This window comes from Cebus imitator, unplaced genomic scaffold, assembly GCF_001604975.1.
Source record: "Cebus imitator isolate Cc_AM_T3 unplaced genomic scaffold, Cebus_imitator-1.0 Scaffold339, whole genome shotgun sequence".
NCBI classification, from domain to species: Eukaryota; Metazoa; Chordata; class Mammalia; order Primates; family Cebidae; genus Cebus; species Cebus imitator.
In genome coordinates, this window is record NW_016107654.1 from 2,141,219 (window position 1) to 2,155,821 (window position 14,603).

General features: G+C 59.6%; 1 protein-coding gene across 3 annotated transcripts in view; it reads left to right on the forward strand.

The window, feature by feature from the left end:
* NACC2 (NACC family member 2) overlaps nt 1–9,198 on the forward strand; it is a 91,182-nt gene extending 81,984 nt beyond the window's left edge. For all 3 annotated transcript variants that reach the window (XM_017505669.2, XM_037730271.1, XM_037730272.1), the window contains exons 4-6: nt 1,937–2,042; nt 2,580–2,677; nt 3,979–9,198. In XM_017505669.2, coding sequence (XP_017361158.1) covers nt 1,937–2,042; nt 2,580–2,677; nt 3,979–4,490 — 716 coding nt within the window. In that variant the 3' untranslated portion in view covers nt 4,491–9,198. The remainder of the gene's footprint in view (nt 1–1,936; nt 2,043–2,579; nt 2,678–3,978) is intronic.
* The last annotated feature ends 5,405 nt before the right edge of the window (nt 9,199–14,603 follow it).

The following is a 14,603-nucleotide window of genomic DNA, read 5'->3' on the forward strand; positions in this document are numbered from 1 at the left end:
CTGGTCTCAAACTCCTGACCTCAAGTGATCCGCCCACCTGGGCCTCCCAAAGTGATGGGGCTACAGGTGTGAGCCACTGTGCCCGGCCCCTCATGTTGGATTCCTTTGGCCTCATAGCTCCTTGTAGATTTTTATGGCTCTTCAAGGAAAAGATGGAAGTGGTGCCTCGGGCATCCTCTCCGGTGACCGTTGAGCCATTTTCCAGTGATTTCTTCCCAGTTTGCCAAGAAGCCCTAGGCTCAGGCCCTCAGGCGCTTTTCTTGGCCACAGCCTGAGCAGTGCTGCCCCAGCCCTGCCCAGTCCCTGTCCAGCCCCAAAGGCCACACCTTGGGCAGCATCTGGGGGTCCTCCCTCCTAGCAGAACGAGTGCCCCGCATGTGAGCCATCGCCTGATGGTCGCCAGCGGCCTGGGCTGAACTCCCCTTCTAGCTGCCAGGGACTTCAGTCCTCGTGGGAGAGTGGCCTAGTACCTGTGGGCTGTACCTGGCGGTGGTGAGCTGCCCTGGCCAGGAGGGGTGGGTAGGGGCTCACCTGGCTGTGCCCTGAGCCCCAACCCTGCCCTGGCACTGCTTCTGGATGGGGAGTGCTGTGCTGAGCTGCCAGGGCTGGGTGGGCCTCTGGGGTTGGGCTCTGGGGCATAGGTGCCATGTTCACCCCAGTGCTTGCCACGTAGGTGTGGTCCTGTGGTCCTGGGAAGACACTCTCAGCCACCCCAGCCTCCAGCAGCCGTGGCCTGTTTTTGGGGGTGGGGCTGATGGGGCTGGAGACGTGCTTCACGTTCATGAGCTCTCCAGGAGAGTTCCTCCAGCAGGACCCTGGCAGGAAGGGCGTGTAGCGGGGGACAGGGGCGGGTAGGAGACGGGGGCTGTGGCCGGAAGAGGCCATGGGCACCCAGGGCTCCTGGAAGCGGGCGCACCTAGACATCAGTGTCCTTCAGGATGTGGCATCTCCGTGATCATTGAGCCTGGCTATCTCCAGAACGAAGTCCCTTCCCATTGTTCCCGGCGGGGTCAGTCCTGCTGCTGGTCCCAGCCCTTGCTCACCCATATCCTGGTGGGACAGCTGGGGTGTGGCCACGTTTCCGAGGGTAAATAGCAAGCATGGACCTCCCTGGCCACACCTCTGCCCCGCTGGTTTTCCCCTTCACACGCACCCAGAGGAGGTCAGCGCTGGCTCTGAAAGCGGCAGCCACACCCTCCAGCCAGGCCTTTGCGTCTCGCTCATGGTTGCTGAGGCTCTTGGGTATCTGGGAAGGAGCAGAAAGGCAAGACCTGAGTGTTTCCCTGACCCAGGGCCAGAGTCAGCCCTTCAAAGTGTTCCCATTGGCCAGGTGCGGTGCCCGACACCTGGAATCCCAGCACTTTGGGAGGCCGAAATGGGAAGGCTGCTTGAGGCCAGGAGTTCAAGACCAGCCTGGGCAACATTAGGGAGACTTCATCTCTTAAAAAAAAAAAAAAAAAAGCTGGGCGCGGTGGTGGCGCCTGTGGTCCCAGCAACTCTGGAGGTTGAGTGGAGAGGATCACTGGAGCCCGGGAGGTGGAGGCCACAGTGAGCCATGATTGCACCACTGCTCTCCAGCCTGAGCAGCAGAGCGAGACCCCGTCTCTAAACAACAACAAAGTGTGTTCCCAGGGAGGGGCTGAGGCCGAGGCCTCCGTGTAGCAGGGAGAGCATGGAGTTTGGGGCTCACTGGAGAGGGTGGGCGCTGTGGCTTTCCCCATCCCCCACTTAATTCCACGTGTGACGTGGGACCTGCTGGAGCTGGCCTTGGCCATGGCCTCCCCTGGTGACCAGCAGGTGGGACCTCAAATTGCTTCTGCCCAAGAAAAAGTTCTAAAGGCCTCCAGCGTCTCCTCCCCCTCGCCCCTCTCTGCGCCTCTTCGGGCCCTAGTGTCCCGGGAAGGCCACGAGCCCCTTTTCTGTGTGGTGGCTGCAGGCTCTGGGGTCTACATCACACGCGGCCAGCTGATGAACTGCCACCTCTGCGCGGGGGTGAAGCACAAGGTCTTGCTGCGGAGGCTTCTGGCCACCTTCTTTGACAGGTAGGTGGGGGCAGGGGTGCTAGAGGGCACGGTGCCTCCCGTAGCTGTGAGCTGTGTGATTGTCCAGGGTTTGGGTACTGAAAGCCCCCTCGAATTCCTGACTTCATGCCCTGGAGGGGCCGTCTTTCGTGGCCTTTCTCAAAGGATTTTATGGACACAACCCCCACAACAAAAAAGAGCGAAGAGCCGCACTTACTCCGTCGTGTGGATGGGCCGAGAACCCTTCTCCAGGACACAGCCGCTTCCTCAGACGCCCCCGAGTCCCTTCGGATGAGTCCCTTCGGACAAGGCTCGGGACTGACCCAGTCACCCTGCAGCCCTGCCACCCAGTCACCTTCTCCGCCCCAATGCTTTTCCTTTGTCCCGTCCCTTAGAGGGTGGTTGGGCCAGCTCCTGCCACTGGACCCCGACCTGGGGCACACAAACGAGCCAAGGGTGAGGCCAGGTGGCCTCCCAGCAGGGCATTTGCACGGGCGTGACCCCCAGGCTCCCTCCCTGTCATCCTCATCGTGCCTGCTCTTCCGGTCCCTCCACCAGGAACACCCTGGCCAACAGCTGTGGGACCGGCATCCGCTCGTCCACCAGCGACCCCAGCCGGAAGCCACTGGACAGCCGGGTCCTGAATGCTGTGAAACGTAAGTCTGGGGGTGGGAGACAGGGGCTGGGCTCGGATTCCAGCCAGGGGAGGACAGGGTGGCCCCGGGGGTGGTCCTGGCCACCTGCAGCTTCTGCCCCCGGGGGCCGAGCATGGCTGCAGGATTGAGGGGAAGATTGAGGACCTAGAAAAGAGCAGCTCTCAGAAGCCAGGTCTCGAGGTGTTAACGTTCTTGGTAGGTTTCCAAGTGTGATGAATTCAGCTGCAAAACTATTTTAATATGTGAAATAGATCTAATTTTCCTTTTTGAACAAAACCCCTTATTTACATTTTGCGGTTATTTTGAGCCTTTGCCATCTGTTCGGCCGGCTTCTGCCTCCCGCTCCTGGGCGTGTGGGGGCGGAGCCCGGTCCATCTCCGGGGCAGACCGCCGCCCCCGGCCCGCACCCCAGATGTGGAAGAGGCTGCCTGCTACCCGGCTCGCACCAGGTGGCCAGGAGCACAGCCTCCCCGCAGCCCTCAGCACAAGAAGCACTATCTTGTTTTTTTCCTAAAAAGAAAAAAAAAAAAAAAAAAAAAAAAAAAAACTTTGTGAGAAAAAAAAAAAAAAAAAAAAAAAAAAAAAAAACATTTTGTGATAAAAAAAAAAAAAAAAAAAAAAAAAAAAAAAAAAAAACCTTGTGAGGCATATTCTGTTTTAGAGCAAAAAGGGCCCTTTGCAGCTAGCAATTACAGTCCCAAAGCGTGGGGTGGCAGCCGGGGCTCTGGGAAGATTCTGGGAAGGACCGAGGCAGACATGGCCCCTAGGACCTGCCTCTGGGTTTGGTGCCATCGTGAGAACGGCCCAGCACTGGCCTGGGCTCCTGGTGGAGATGGAGAAGGAGGCAAGTGTCCCTGAAGTGGTGAAGGTGACGCCTTCTGTCGCTCCCCTCCTCCAGGCCAGGACTGGGACAGGGAGGGGTCTCCACAAGCCACTGCGTCACTTCTTGTTGCTCCCAAGGTGGGGATCCTCTGACCAGTTCCTGTTTAGCAGGTGGCGCTGGGGAAGCCTGGAGGGGTTGAAAACGGGCCTGAGCCTCACAGCTGGCAGGCAGCCAAGGCTTCAGGGCCCGGCCAGGCCAGAGACCGTTCCAGTGGAATGGGGCGGAGAGGCCTCCCAGGCCAAGCAGTGACCTCTGGTCATCTGGCTGAGCCCGGGAGCCCCCAGGTGGTCACATGGTCCCCATGGGCCTCAGGAGTGGCCAAGGAGGCTCATCCAGGGTGCCATGGTCCTGTGGCCTTGGGGAGGGTTGGGCCACTCGGTGGGCAGGTGGCTGAGCTCATGCCGCCCCGTCCTCACAGTGTACTGTCAGAACTTCGCCCCCAGCTTCAAGGAGAGTGAGATGAATGTGATCGCCGCGGACATGTGCACCAATGCCCGCCGCGTTCGCAAGCGCTGGCTGCCCAAGATCAAGTCCATGCTGCCGGAGGGCGTGGAGATGTACCGCACGGTCATGGGCTCCTCGGCCGCCAGCGCGCCCCTCGACCCCGAGTTCCCGCCCGCCACCACGGCACAGGTGTTCGAGCAGCGCATCTATGCCGAGCGGCGGGGCGACGCCGCCACCATCGTGGCTCTGAGAACTGACGCCGTGAATGTTGACCTGAGTGCCGCCGCCAACCCTGCCTTCGACGCCGGCGAGGAGGTGGACGGGGCTGGCTCGGTCATCCAGGAGGTGGCTGCCCCCGAGCCTCTGCCCGCCGGTGGCCAGAGCCCCCCACAGCCCTTCGAGCAGGGTGGGGGCAGCCCCAGCAGGCCCCAGACGCCGGCGGCCGTGGCCCGGAGGCCGGAGGGCACCTATGCAGGGACTCTGTAAGCGGAGCTGGGTGGCTGCGCAAGGGACCGAGTACTAGAGCTGCTTGCATGCGATACTAATACAAACAAATGTGATCAAGCCACTTACCTACTGAACTGCTACTGTTGCCTGAGAAAAATGTGATTTTTATTCTGCTTGTATTTAAAATTGATGAAGGAAACAAATGCATTCATTATACTGTAAACAATTAGGCCACTGGCAGCCTCCTGCGAGGAAGGGCCAGGGCTCCCTTTTGATATTCACAAGGTCAGTCTCCAAGTGTAGCTTCCCTCCCCCTTCTTGGGGAGGGCCGGCGGCCGCCAGGCCCCTGGTGCCCAGCCCTGCCCCTTCCTCCCCGCCCTTCCTGCTCCTTCTGCCCGGAAGATGAAGCAGGGGCCGGCGGCGGCCTATGGTATGGGGGCTGGGCGGTGCGTCACTGACCCTTGCTTCCTGACCCATGGAACCCCTCTGGGGCGGCAGGGCAGGGCTCAGGCCCCAGGGCCCTAACTCCTCATTTTTCCTTCTTTCTGAGACTCGGGGCCAGGCCCACGGGGCCCTCCACCTGTGTGGGGTGTGTGCACGAGTGTGTGTGTGTGTGTGCGTGTGCGCGTGTGCAGGGGGCGTGGTGAGGGGGCGGTGATGGCTGTGGCCACCCCTCAGGGGTGGAGAAAAGGGTACTTTATTCTGCCACCACGCCCCGTCCTTGTTCTGCCCAATCCCTCTTGGCTCTGCAGCCCCTCGGTCCCCGGACCCCCAGGGCACCACTGACCCCGCCTGGCCTCCCACGGTCCCACCCGTGGGACGTGCACAGCTGATGTAGCCACGCCGCCCTCCGCCGCCTCAGCCACTTTGGGATTATGCTTGTCTTGTTTTTTTAGGTTTTGTTGTAACCTAGATCTATTTCACATATGGTTTAGAAACTTTCAGACTCAATAGAGCAAAAACTTTGGGTGGGATGGGTGTCACTGTCCCCAGCCACCATGGCTTGGGGCGGATCATCTGTGGCCGTCAGGGCGCATCCCCTTGTCTCCCCCACCTGAGGCCGGGGACCACTCGTCTCCCACTGGGGGGAAAGGGGGTCCCGGATGGGTTACCAGTATGTGTGGAGCTGAGCTCAGGGCCAGGCCTGGGGAGGGGGTTCCAGTCGGGCAAGAGACGGCAGCTAGGGCTAGGCCAGGATGCGAGTGGTCCTTCTGGTGCTGGGCTCCCCATCTGCCTTTTGGGGTGTTCGCCAATGGAGGGTGCCTGAGGCTGCAGGCAGGGGTGACCAGGACAGGCCTGGGCTGGGGCAGTTGCAGGTGTGGGCACTGGTAGAGGACAGTGGGTTGGGGCTGCATGCTGGGGGCCAGGGACAGTGGAGGAAGGGCCCATGGAAGATGGGGCTGGTTGGTTTGAGGCTGGAGTGCTTCCTTTGAAATTTAATTATTGTTTTTTAAACGGTGGGGGCCCCAGCCTGTGTGAAGTGCTGGTGTGGCCACCTGCCCAGGTGCCTCTCCCTTTTGTTTTACGGGCCGTGCCCTTGTCCGGGGGCAGCCTTCCTTCCTAGGTGTGGCCAGAGGAACCCCCCATCCCAAGACTTGAAAGGTCTGTTGCTCACCTCTGTCCCTCCGGAACGCAGCTTCCTCATCTGCTCACGCAAAACCAGCACAGCCCTGCGCCCGGCAGCCGTGTGCACACAGGCTGGCGAGTGGTGGCCAAGCCGCGAACCCCACTTCCCCACTGCTGCAACCCATAAAGTGGAGGCCGTCCCCCAGGGGAGGAACATGTGCTGTGCCCTGGCCTGGGGACCTTCAGGGTGTGGGTGAAGCACATTCCCACTGGGCGGCTCCTTTCTGCCACGCAGCCCACCCCCATGGCTTGTCCTGGGGGACCTCTGGTGGGGCTGCCTCTACAGACTGCACTCGGGCCCCGGGCTTCCTCCAGCCAGGCCCAGCACGTGCCTGCCCTCCAGAAAAATATGTTGCTTTCCAGAAGGAGGTAAGGGACCATGGGCAGGCACTGTGGATGCCAACCTCGGCCCCGCCACCTGTTCCTCAGGGCCCACATCCAGGGCCCACAACCACGGCCTGCGTTTCTAGGACTGGAGGTGGCTCAGCAGTGCTGAACTCAGAACCACCCAGCCTGGAGGGAGCCTCTGTCTGCCTCTTCCTCCCCTGTCTTGGGCCCAGTGGAGGTTGGAGCCCCCATGGGGCCCCCTGGGAACCTGGACCAGGCTTTGCTCAGAGCTGGGAGGAGGCCACAGGGTGGTGCACGGGCGGGTAGGTGAGGGTGAGCTGCCCTGAGTTCTGTCTGGAGTTTCCTTCGTCTGCCCCACACCCAAATTTGCACTTTAATTTGACCATCCTGGGGGCCTGGCGCTGCTGACAGAAGGGCTGTCTCTGTCCTCCACTCCAGAGTGGGTGCCCCCCACCCTTGGCCAGGACAGGGAGGGAGCCGCTGGCCGCTGCCAGAGGACTCCTGACCTCGGCTCAGGCCTGCACAATGTCCTGGGGCCCCTGCCTCGCTGGTTTGTAATCGACGTCTGTTGTTTTCTGGGTAAGGAAGGCAAGAGCTATAGGGAAAACGTAAATAATAATTTAATGTGAATGGGTTCTGAGCTCTCCCTGTGCCCCGGGCGGGTCAGGCCGAGCATTTTGCACTAATGTGTCCCACGGTGGACGTGAGTCAGGAGTGTTTGTGGACGTGCATGGCTGCTGAGCGGACCTGCTGTTCGCTCCCTCCTTGTCCTGAATGTACCGTGGGGTGGGGGGGCGGCAGCCTGGGCTCGGAGGGGCCTTCCAGAGTGCCTTAGCATCCTTTGATCATTTTTCCCAAGGAAACCAATTAAGAAAGCCGGACCCTTCCCTTCTTTGTTTACAAGATGACTAATTCCAGAATCCGGGGTTGTCCCGTCCTGTGAGTGTGACCGTGACTCATCCAGACCCTGTAGAGAGACGAGCCATCAGTATTTATGAGATGTCTGCACCTTTATCCCCAAGCCTGACTATTAGCAATACGCATATCCTATAGAGAATCTATTACAGAGCTACGTTATCTCTGCGCCTTCTGAGGAGGACAGAAGGGACTGGACCGTGTCGGGGCTGCCGTGTGGCAGGTGGTGGGCCTGGGATCCAGTGCCTCTCCCGCCCTGCCCGGCCCTTCCCTCCTCTCCCCAAGGGGACAGGCCCAGGAGGCAGCTGGCTCGCGTGCAGAGGTCCAGGAGGGACCGGAGGTGTGACAGATACTGTGAGCCTGGCAGGCCATGCCTGGCTGGGCGCCTCGGTACTTGAATTCTGTCTCGTTTTCAGCACTATGTCTGCCCACCCGAGTTCTCTGTCGTCACTTAACTTTGCATTGGATTTGGTTGTCGTACTTTGCCCCTGAATGTGGACGAAGCTGTGGGTGAGAGGCTGGCAGGACCCGCCTGGGTGTCCTGGTGTTCGCAGGTCGGGGCTCCTAGAAGGGAGGAGCCGGCTGCCTGGCCTCCTGTTTCCTCCAGGAAGAGTCATTCTGTGGCATTTGTGTTTGGAGCCAGGAGGAAGGCGGAAGGTAGGGACGGAGAGCTGGTCAGCCCTCGGGGCTGGCTCCTCGGAGGGGACGCTAGTGTGCCTGACCCTGACCTGTCCTCATTAGACAGCCGGAACTGCAAGCCCATTCCCTGCCCCAACCAGCCATGTGTACTGCCTGGGTTCCCCTCAGAAGGGTGATTTTTATGGAAACATCTTGGCTGCAAGTGGAAAAGTCTATGGCCCTTGAACCAACTGAAAACTCCAAGAAACCTCTGTTTGTCTCTGCCGGCAGCCAGTCCCAAACTCAGACGTGAGAGCGCATAGCTGTCCTCAGCTGTACCTACTGTTTCAGAATGTTGCTGCTGCATAAATTTGTCATTATGTCAGCCAGCCGGCTCCGTGTGTGAGTGCGTGTGTGTGCGCGTGTGTGAGCGTGCGTGCATCACTGCACCGGAGCACTTAGGGGTTGGTACTAGATGTTTCTAAAATGGCAAAGGTTTTTTGTTTGTTTGTTTTGTTTCTTTGGAAGAAGAAAAGGAAAGGAAAATTATGCAGAATTTAAAGCATTCAGATTGGACGACCTGCTTGTGTTCTGATCAATCGCTTCCCTTGTTAGCGTTTTGCACATGATTGTGATTTTTATGTCAAAAGAAGCCAAAACTCGCAATACTATTTTTAGCAGACAAAAAAAAAAAAAAAACTAAGTATAAAATGTATAAATATTTTTGACTTGAACATTTGGATGGCCTGGGGTGCGAGTAGAATATCCATCCTTCGGACGGAATGTTTGGAAAAAGACTTAAAAAGGAGACGGTTGTTTGAAAGAGTGTGTTTAGGGATTAAAGTACTGTAACTCACGACTGTTAAAAATAAATTTTCCTGTGCTGTCAAGGAAGGTTTCACAGTACCACTGAGTTAGATTTCAGCCGCAGAAGATGCTTCGCTTTTTTTTTGTCTTTTTTTAAGGAGGAAGCCTGTTTTTCGTTTTCCTGAGCCCTCGCTCTTTTTTGTGCTGTTACTCGGTAGAGTCAAGACTGTTACTTTTTAGCCATGGCTGACATTGTATCAATAACTAAAACGGAAACATCCAAAAGCCACCAGGGAAACCGAGGGCTTCAAGCGCACTCAGAGCCGTTTCAGACAGTGGAAATCCATGACAGGCAAACAAAAGGATGTGATCATTAATTGTAAAGCGCTTTGTAAAATTCACATTTACAAAATAATAAAGTCAGTTCAAACCTTCGTTTCCTAGACTTGGCATGACCCAGTGGGGTTTGGGGGAGACACAGAAGCCAAGGTTGGGCTGTGGAAGGCAGGCAGGGTGGTCAGCAGTCCCCCAGGGGACAACCTCAGGACCCCCTCCCCTGATGGCGGCATCCCCAGGCCAGCTGTCCACACAAAAGGGTAAGGATCTGGCTGTGGGGTTCAAGGCCCCATGACCCATCTCTTGTTCTCCCCAGTGTTTTACGAGGAAGGAGGCAGGGTAGGCAGGATGTCCTATGGGCATTACTGTGCCTGTTAAAGGGGGCCCTGTCCAGACCCCCAGGTGACCTGGCCAGGGTAGGGGGTTCTCCTTTTCGGGCCCTTGGTGGTTTTGTCTGAGAAGTGGGGCAGCCCCTTCATCTGCCTCACCTGCCACCCAAAAGGAAGGTGCCCTTCTCTCAGCTCTGCGGCTGATGTCTTGGGGTTCAGGGTGCGTGGCCAGCCCTACTCCCCTTTGCTTCTGTGCCGTATGCCCAAGGACAGGCTGAGTGCTTTGTAATCTGTATCCCCTAGACCTGCGGTCCTGCCGGGCCCTTGATGGGCACCTCCGATGTCTGGAAACACCTTCCTCTGGACGCCTCCATGGTGGGCTCCACTTCCTGTCATCCTGTGAGGGTCTCGTCCAGGGGGCCATCCCTGATCACCTTACGGGCAGCCCTCCATGGCCTCCATTCCCCTTCCGCGGGGGCTCGTGGCACCTGCTTTTCCTGAGGGAAATGGTGGATTTATTGGGCAGGGCTTCATGGCCACGTTCCTAGAAGAGGATCCCCTGGCACCAGCATGGGGCAGCCTCTGGCATCTTAAATGGATGGATGTGGTTTCCAAATGGGTCCCCTGGATGGCAGGGTCCCTGTGGCAATGGGACTGCGGGTTTGGGGTCACCCTGCGCCATTGCCTTCTACAGGAGCCACATCACCACACTGTCCCCACCAGGATTGCCCAAGGGGTCTGTTCCCCGGTGGGGTCCTGGGAGCACGGAGCGTTCTGGTTGCCATCCTACCTGCCAAGCCCAGCCCCAGGCCTCCAGGGTAAGTACGTCGGACCCAGCTTGCCTGGAGAAGGAGCAGAACTCCCAGCTCTCAGGCCCGCCCTCCGCTGTTGCTGGCTGCCTAGCCCCAGTCTGCCAGGCCGTCGTCCTAGACAAGTGGCACGTGCCCTCCACACCTGGTCTGTTCGTCCACCTGCACTCAGTGGACTCAAGTGTCCAGGTACCTGCCTGGCTGGTGTGGAGGTCGGTGAGGACAGACAGCTTGGATGCACACCTGCGATCCCAAATACCCCACCCAGGTGGTCCCAGGCTCCCCCAGCAGCCAGGACTGCTGAGGCCTGGGCAGCCCGGTGAGGGCAGGGAGGGTCATGGAGAGTGCCCCAGCTCACCGAAGGAATCCCACCACTCTGGGAGGTGCTGAGTCAGCCCTGGTTTTCCAAAGAGGAGGGGGAGCCGGGCACCGGCTGCTGATGCCGTCCCCTGTCCCCCTTCCCCCGTGCCCCACCCTTTGGGCTGGCCACCTTGCCCTTGCGGCCCTGACAGAAACCGGCTGAGGCATCAGAAGCTTTGCATCGGCCTCTTCGGTTCTGAATCCACGGCCTCTCCCTCCCAGCGCCCCTTTGTCAGTTTGGACCGAGGGCGCTGAGTCAGCAGGACCAATGGCTTTGTCACCGCCATTTGTGGTTCTTCACAAAAGTGTCAGGAGCCCTGGGTGGGGGAGGGGCCGGGGAGGGAGCTGAGCCCAGAGTCTGGGAAGGGAAGGGCGCCTGTGGGGAGGCCCAGGGGCTGGTTTGGGGCCCTGTGATCACCCTCCTCCTGAGCCACTTTGGGTCACTCGTGCCTTCTGGCACCCGTGGGATGGACAGACCCCACTCTGAAGAGGAGACGGAGGCTCCCCAGCTGCCAGTGAGAGAGTAGACCTGCCTTCACCCACCACCCGGCCTGATTCTGCTGTTACAGAGGACAGAAGGGCTGTGGGGCATCCAGCCCTGGACTCATCCACTGCGTGATCTGACCCTGCTGTTACAGAAGGCAGAGGGGAAGGGGCATCCAGCCCTGCCCTTACCCACCGCCCAGTCTGATTCTGCTGTTACAGAGGGACAAGGAGGCATCCAGCCCTGCCCTGTGTCCATCCCCCCAGGTGGCCTGTGAGGGGTAGGCTGGCTGGACAGACTGCGGTGGACACAGGCCTCATGGAGGGGCCATGGCGGGGGTGGGGGAGTTTGGGTTCAGTGCACGGACCCCTCAGTAGGCAAACAGCCAGGCTGAACCAGCAAAGGAACTGGGTCTCTGCCAGGCGCCATTCCCACTCACCCTTGAGACCCAGGACGCAGGGATGTCCAGACTGGGCAGAACAGGCATGCTAAGCTGGGGGCAGGGGCCTCCAGATGGGGCAGGGCTACTCACATTTATTGTGCCTCAACCCCCTGGGCATCTTGTTAGCTCGCAGATCTGGCTCTGGGGGTCTGGCTTGGCCCTAGACTCTGCATTCAACATCCTGGCCACAAGGAGTGAGGTCGTAAGGGCATCCCTCCTGCCCAAAAAGGACAGCCCACACTCTGGTGGAAAGACTTAGCTTTTTCCTCTTACAGCACAGACTCTGTGCACAGAGAATGCAGGGACCCAGGTGCAGACGACCCACACTCTCCGGTGGAGAGACCTGGCTTTCTGCTCGGACAGCAGACTCGCGCACAGAGAATGCAGGGACCCAGGTGCGCACGGCCTCACGCGGCATTGGCACACTGGCCACATCCAGATCGGGGTGCTCCGGGCGTCTTTCCTCAGCTTCCCTTTGCTGGGCTCGTGGGAGCACAGGGGTGGGGGCATGCTCACCGCCCACCCGAGAGGCATCCATGGTCCTTGAGGGAGATGTGCCCGCCTGCCGCCCCCCTACCAACACCCCCCTACCAACGCCCCCTTACCAGCACCGCATGCTGCCCCCTTACGAACACCTGGGCTTTCAAATGGTTTCCCGTTTTGCCAGATGGATGAGGGTTAAAAAAAAGCTTCCTCTGACCTGCGTGGTAGCAAATCCCAGTCAGCCGTTGCACTCCCACGCCCACGGCCATCCTGTGCCTGCCACGGCCACAGCATGCCAACTTAGCCCAGGCGCTGGCCAGGGGGCAGGAAGCTGACGGCAGCATCCCTCCTCCACCGTAACAGTGCCTGTGACAGAAAGAGGTCCCTAGGCCCGAGCACAGAGGGGCTGGCGCCTGTGCCTCCCTGGAGCCGCAGGGCTGGCGGTCTTGGTTCCTGACAGTGCCAGGGGAACCCGTGGAGCCTCCTCCTGCTCCTCCTGGTTCTCTGTGTGCCCACCCCGCCCAGCTCCAGCTCCTTGCACCCAGGGGAGGAGGAATGGGGGTCGCCTCTTGTTGGAGTCCCTGGCTTGGGAGCCACTATGGTCAGCAGGGAAGCTTTGAGGGGATACTGCATTGGCGTTAAAACTCAGGACTCCCTCTGATGGGACAGAGGAGGAGTCACTCGGAGACCCCCATCACCCCACCCACAGGTGTGGTCACCCATGAATTCCTGGATAGTCCCGGGGGGTCCCCCAGCTGTACAGGCACCCCCAAGTTGCTGCAGCTTCTGGGAGCACCACCTGAGGGTGCAGGTGGTGGTGCCAGGCCGAGAGCTGAATGGCAGGGGTCCTGGGGCCTTGGGCAGGCCACCCCTCTCTTCACCCACCTGAAGTAGGCAGAATGTGAACGTCCCTGCCAGCCCTGAGGGGCTTCTGGTCTGTCCCTCCACACAAGCTCTAGGAACCACGGGGCCCAAAGCGATCACAGCCTCAGGACCACCCTCCCCCGCCCCTTCCTGTGCCCCTGAGGCAGTGGTCCAAGCAGACCCAGAAACAGCAAAGACGGAGCAGACTCTTGGGTCGGCCATGTGGAAACTCCAGTGGCCTTCAGCCCCAGGCTGGAGCGTGCAAGAGAAAGTGGCCAGCCAGCTGCATGCTGGGCCATAGCTGAGGGGAGCAGCAGGGACTGCAGGAACGAAGGCAACGGCCGGGGAGGGGCGAGGCTCCGGTGGGACTCGATGGGAAGGAAGTCCTATCACTCTGCCCCTCTGAATACATACCAAGCCCTCCTGTCAGATGCAGATGAGCCTGGAGCGTGTGCGCTCCCGAGCGGGAATGCACCAGTGAGTGACGAGGCCTGAGCACTCAGGCCATTTAGCTGTCACTGGGCGGCAGAGAGGCCGGCGGTGCGCTGCGTATTGTGCAGTTTGATGGTGCATTCATACCGAGCTCCGTCTGCTAAAGCAGCATTCCTGGAATGGAGCGGATGGCGGGGCTCATTGGAATGGAAATCAATTTGATTAGAGAGCAGTCAGTTACCGCTAGGACCACGGCTGTGATCCGGGCAAAGAACCAGCTCCGCAAAAATACGTACAGCTTTCCGGGGAAATGCTGCAGAGAGGAGCCAGAAGGGGCCAGGGGGCTGCACAGCCGTGCCCAGGGCGGTGCTGGGCCAGGCCTTGGGCTGGGAGGCGTGTGGTCCCTGGGGTGCTTGCTTCTCATTTGGCTTTGGCGTGTAGCTTAGCTCCCCTCGGCCTCAGTGTTCACCTCTGTAAAATGGGATGACACTGGTGCCCACCAGCAAGGTATGGGGGCTCAAAGTGGCCATTTTTACAAAGCACACAGCAGTAGAACACCCCAGGGAACACCTGGCCAGGGAGGCTCTGCTCAGGCCCGGCGGAGGCTCCGCTGCCAACACACACTCAGCCCCCGGAAGGATTTCACTGGGGGACTCTGCCAAAAACCGAGAAAGAGCTAGATCCAAACACCAGAATTACCCAAGACGGGCGGGTTGAGCGGAGAGGATTGTGCAGGGCAGTGGGCCTGGGCGTACATCCCAGCCACCCTGGGCCTCCATGTCCTTCTCTGTGAGGCAATGACCAGCTCCCCGATTGGCCAGGGAGGACTGATCACAGAAGCTTCCCTTCTGTTCCTCCTGCACGGAGACCCAGAACATGGAGGGTGGGAGCCCACAGCCTTTGCCCCACATGGAGGCTGGCACCGTTCTGTGCCGCCTTTTCCCTCATGGGCTCTGGTCAGGGACGCAGGCCTCTCCCCGTCCCCTACCCTTGTCTTGCAGCAGAGGCCAACAGTGCCCAAGGTGCTGCTGTGTGGATGGAGGATGGGCCGCAGCATGGCGTGGGCCCCGGAACTTCTGTGGCCCTCACAAGGGGCGCCTGGGCAGAGGCAGCGCCTGACGTGACGGTGGGGACGAAGGAAGGATGGGGACTAGAGATTCACCCCTTCCTCCCCTTCAGCTGAGTGCCCTTGTGCAGTGAGCAACCTGCACACATGTGCATGGCGGCCTGGCAGTCGGGAGCCAGGTGGGCCTGAGACCAGGTCCCAGCTCCATCTCTTGTCCGGGGAACTTTCAGAGT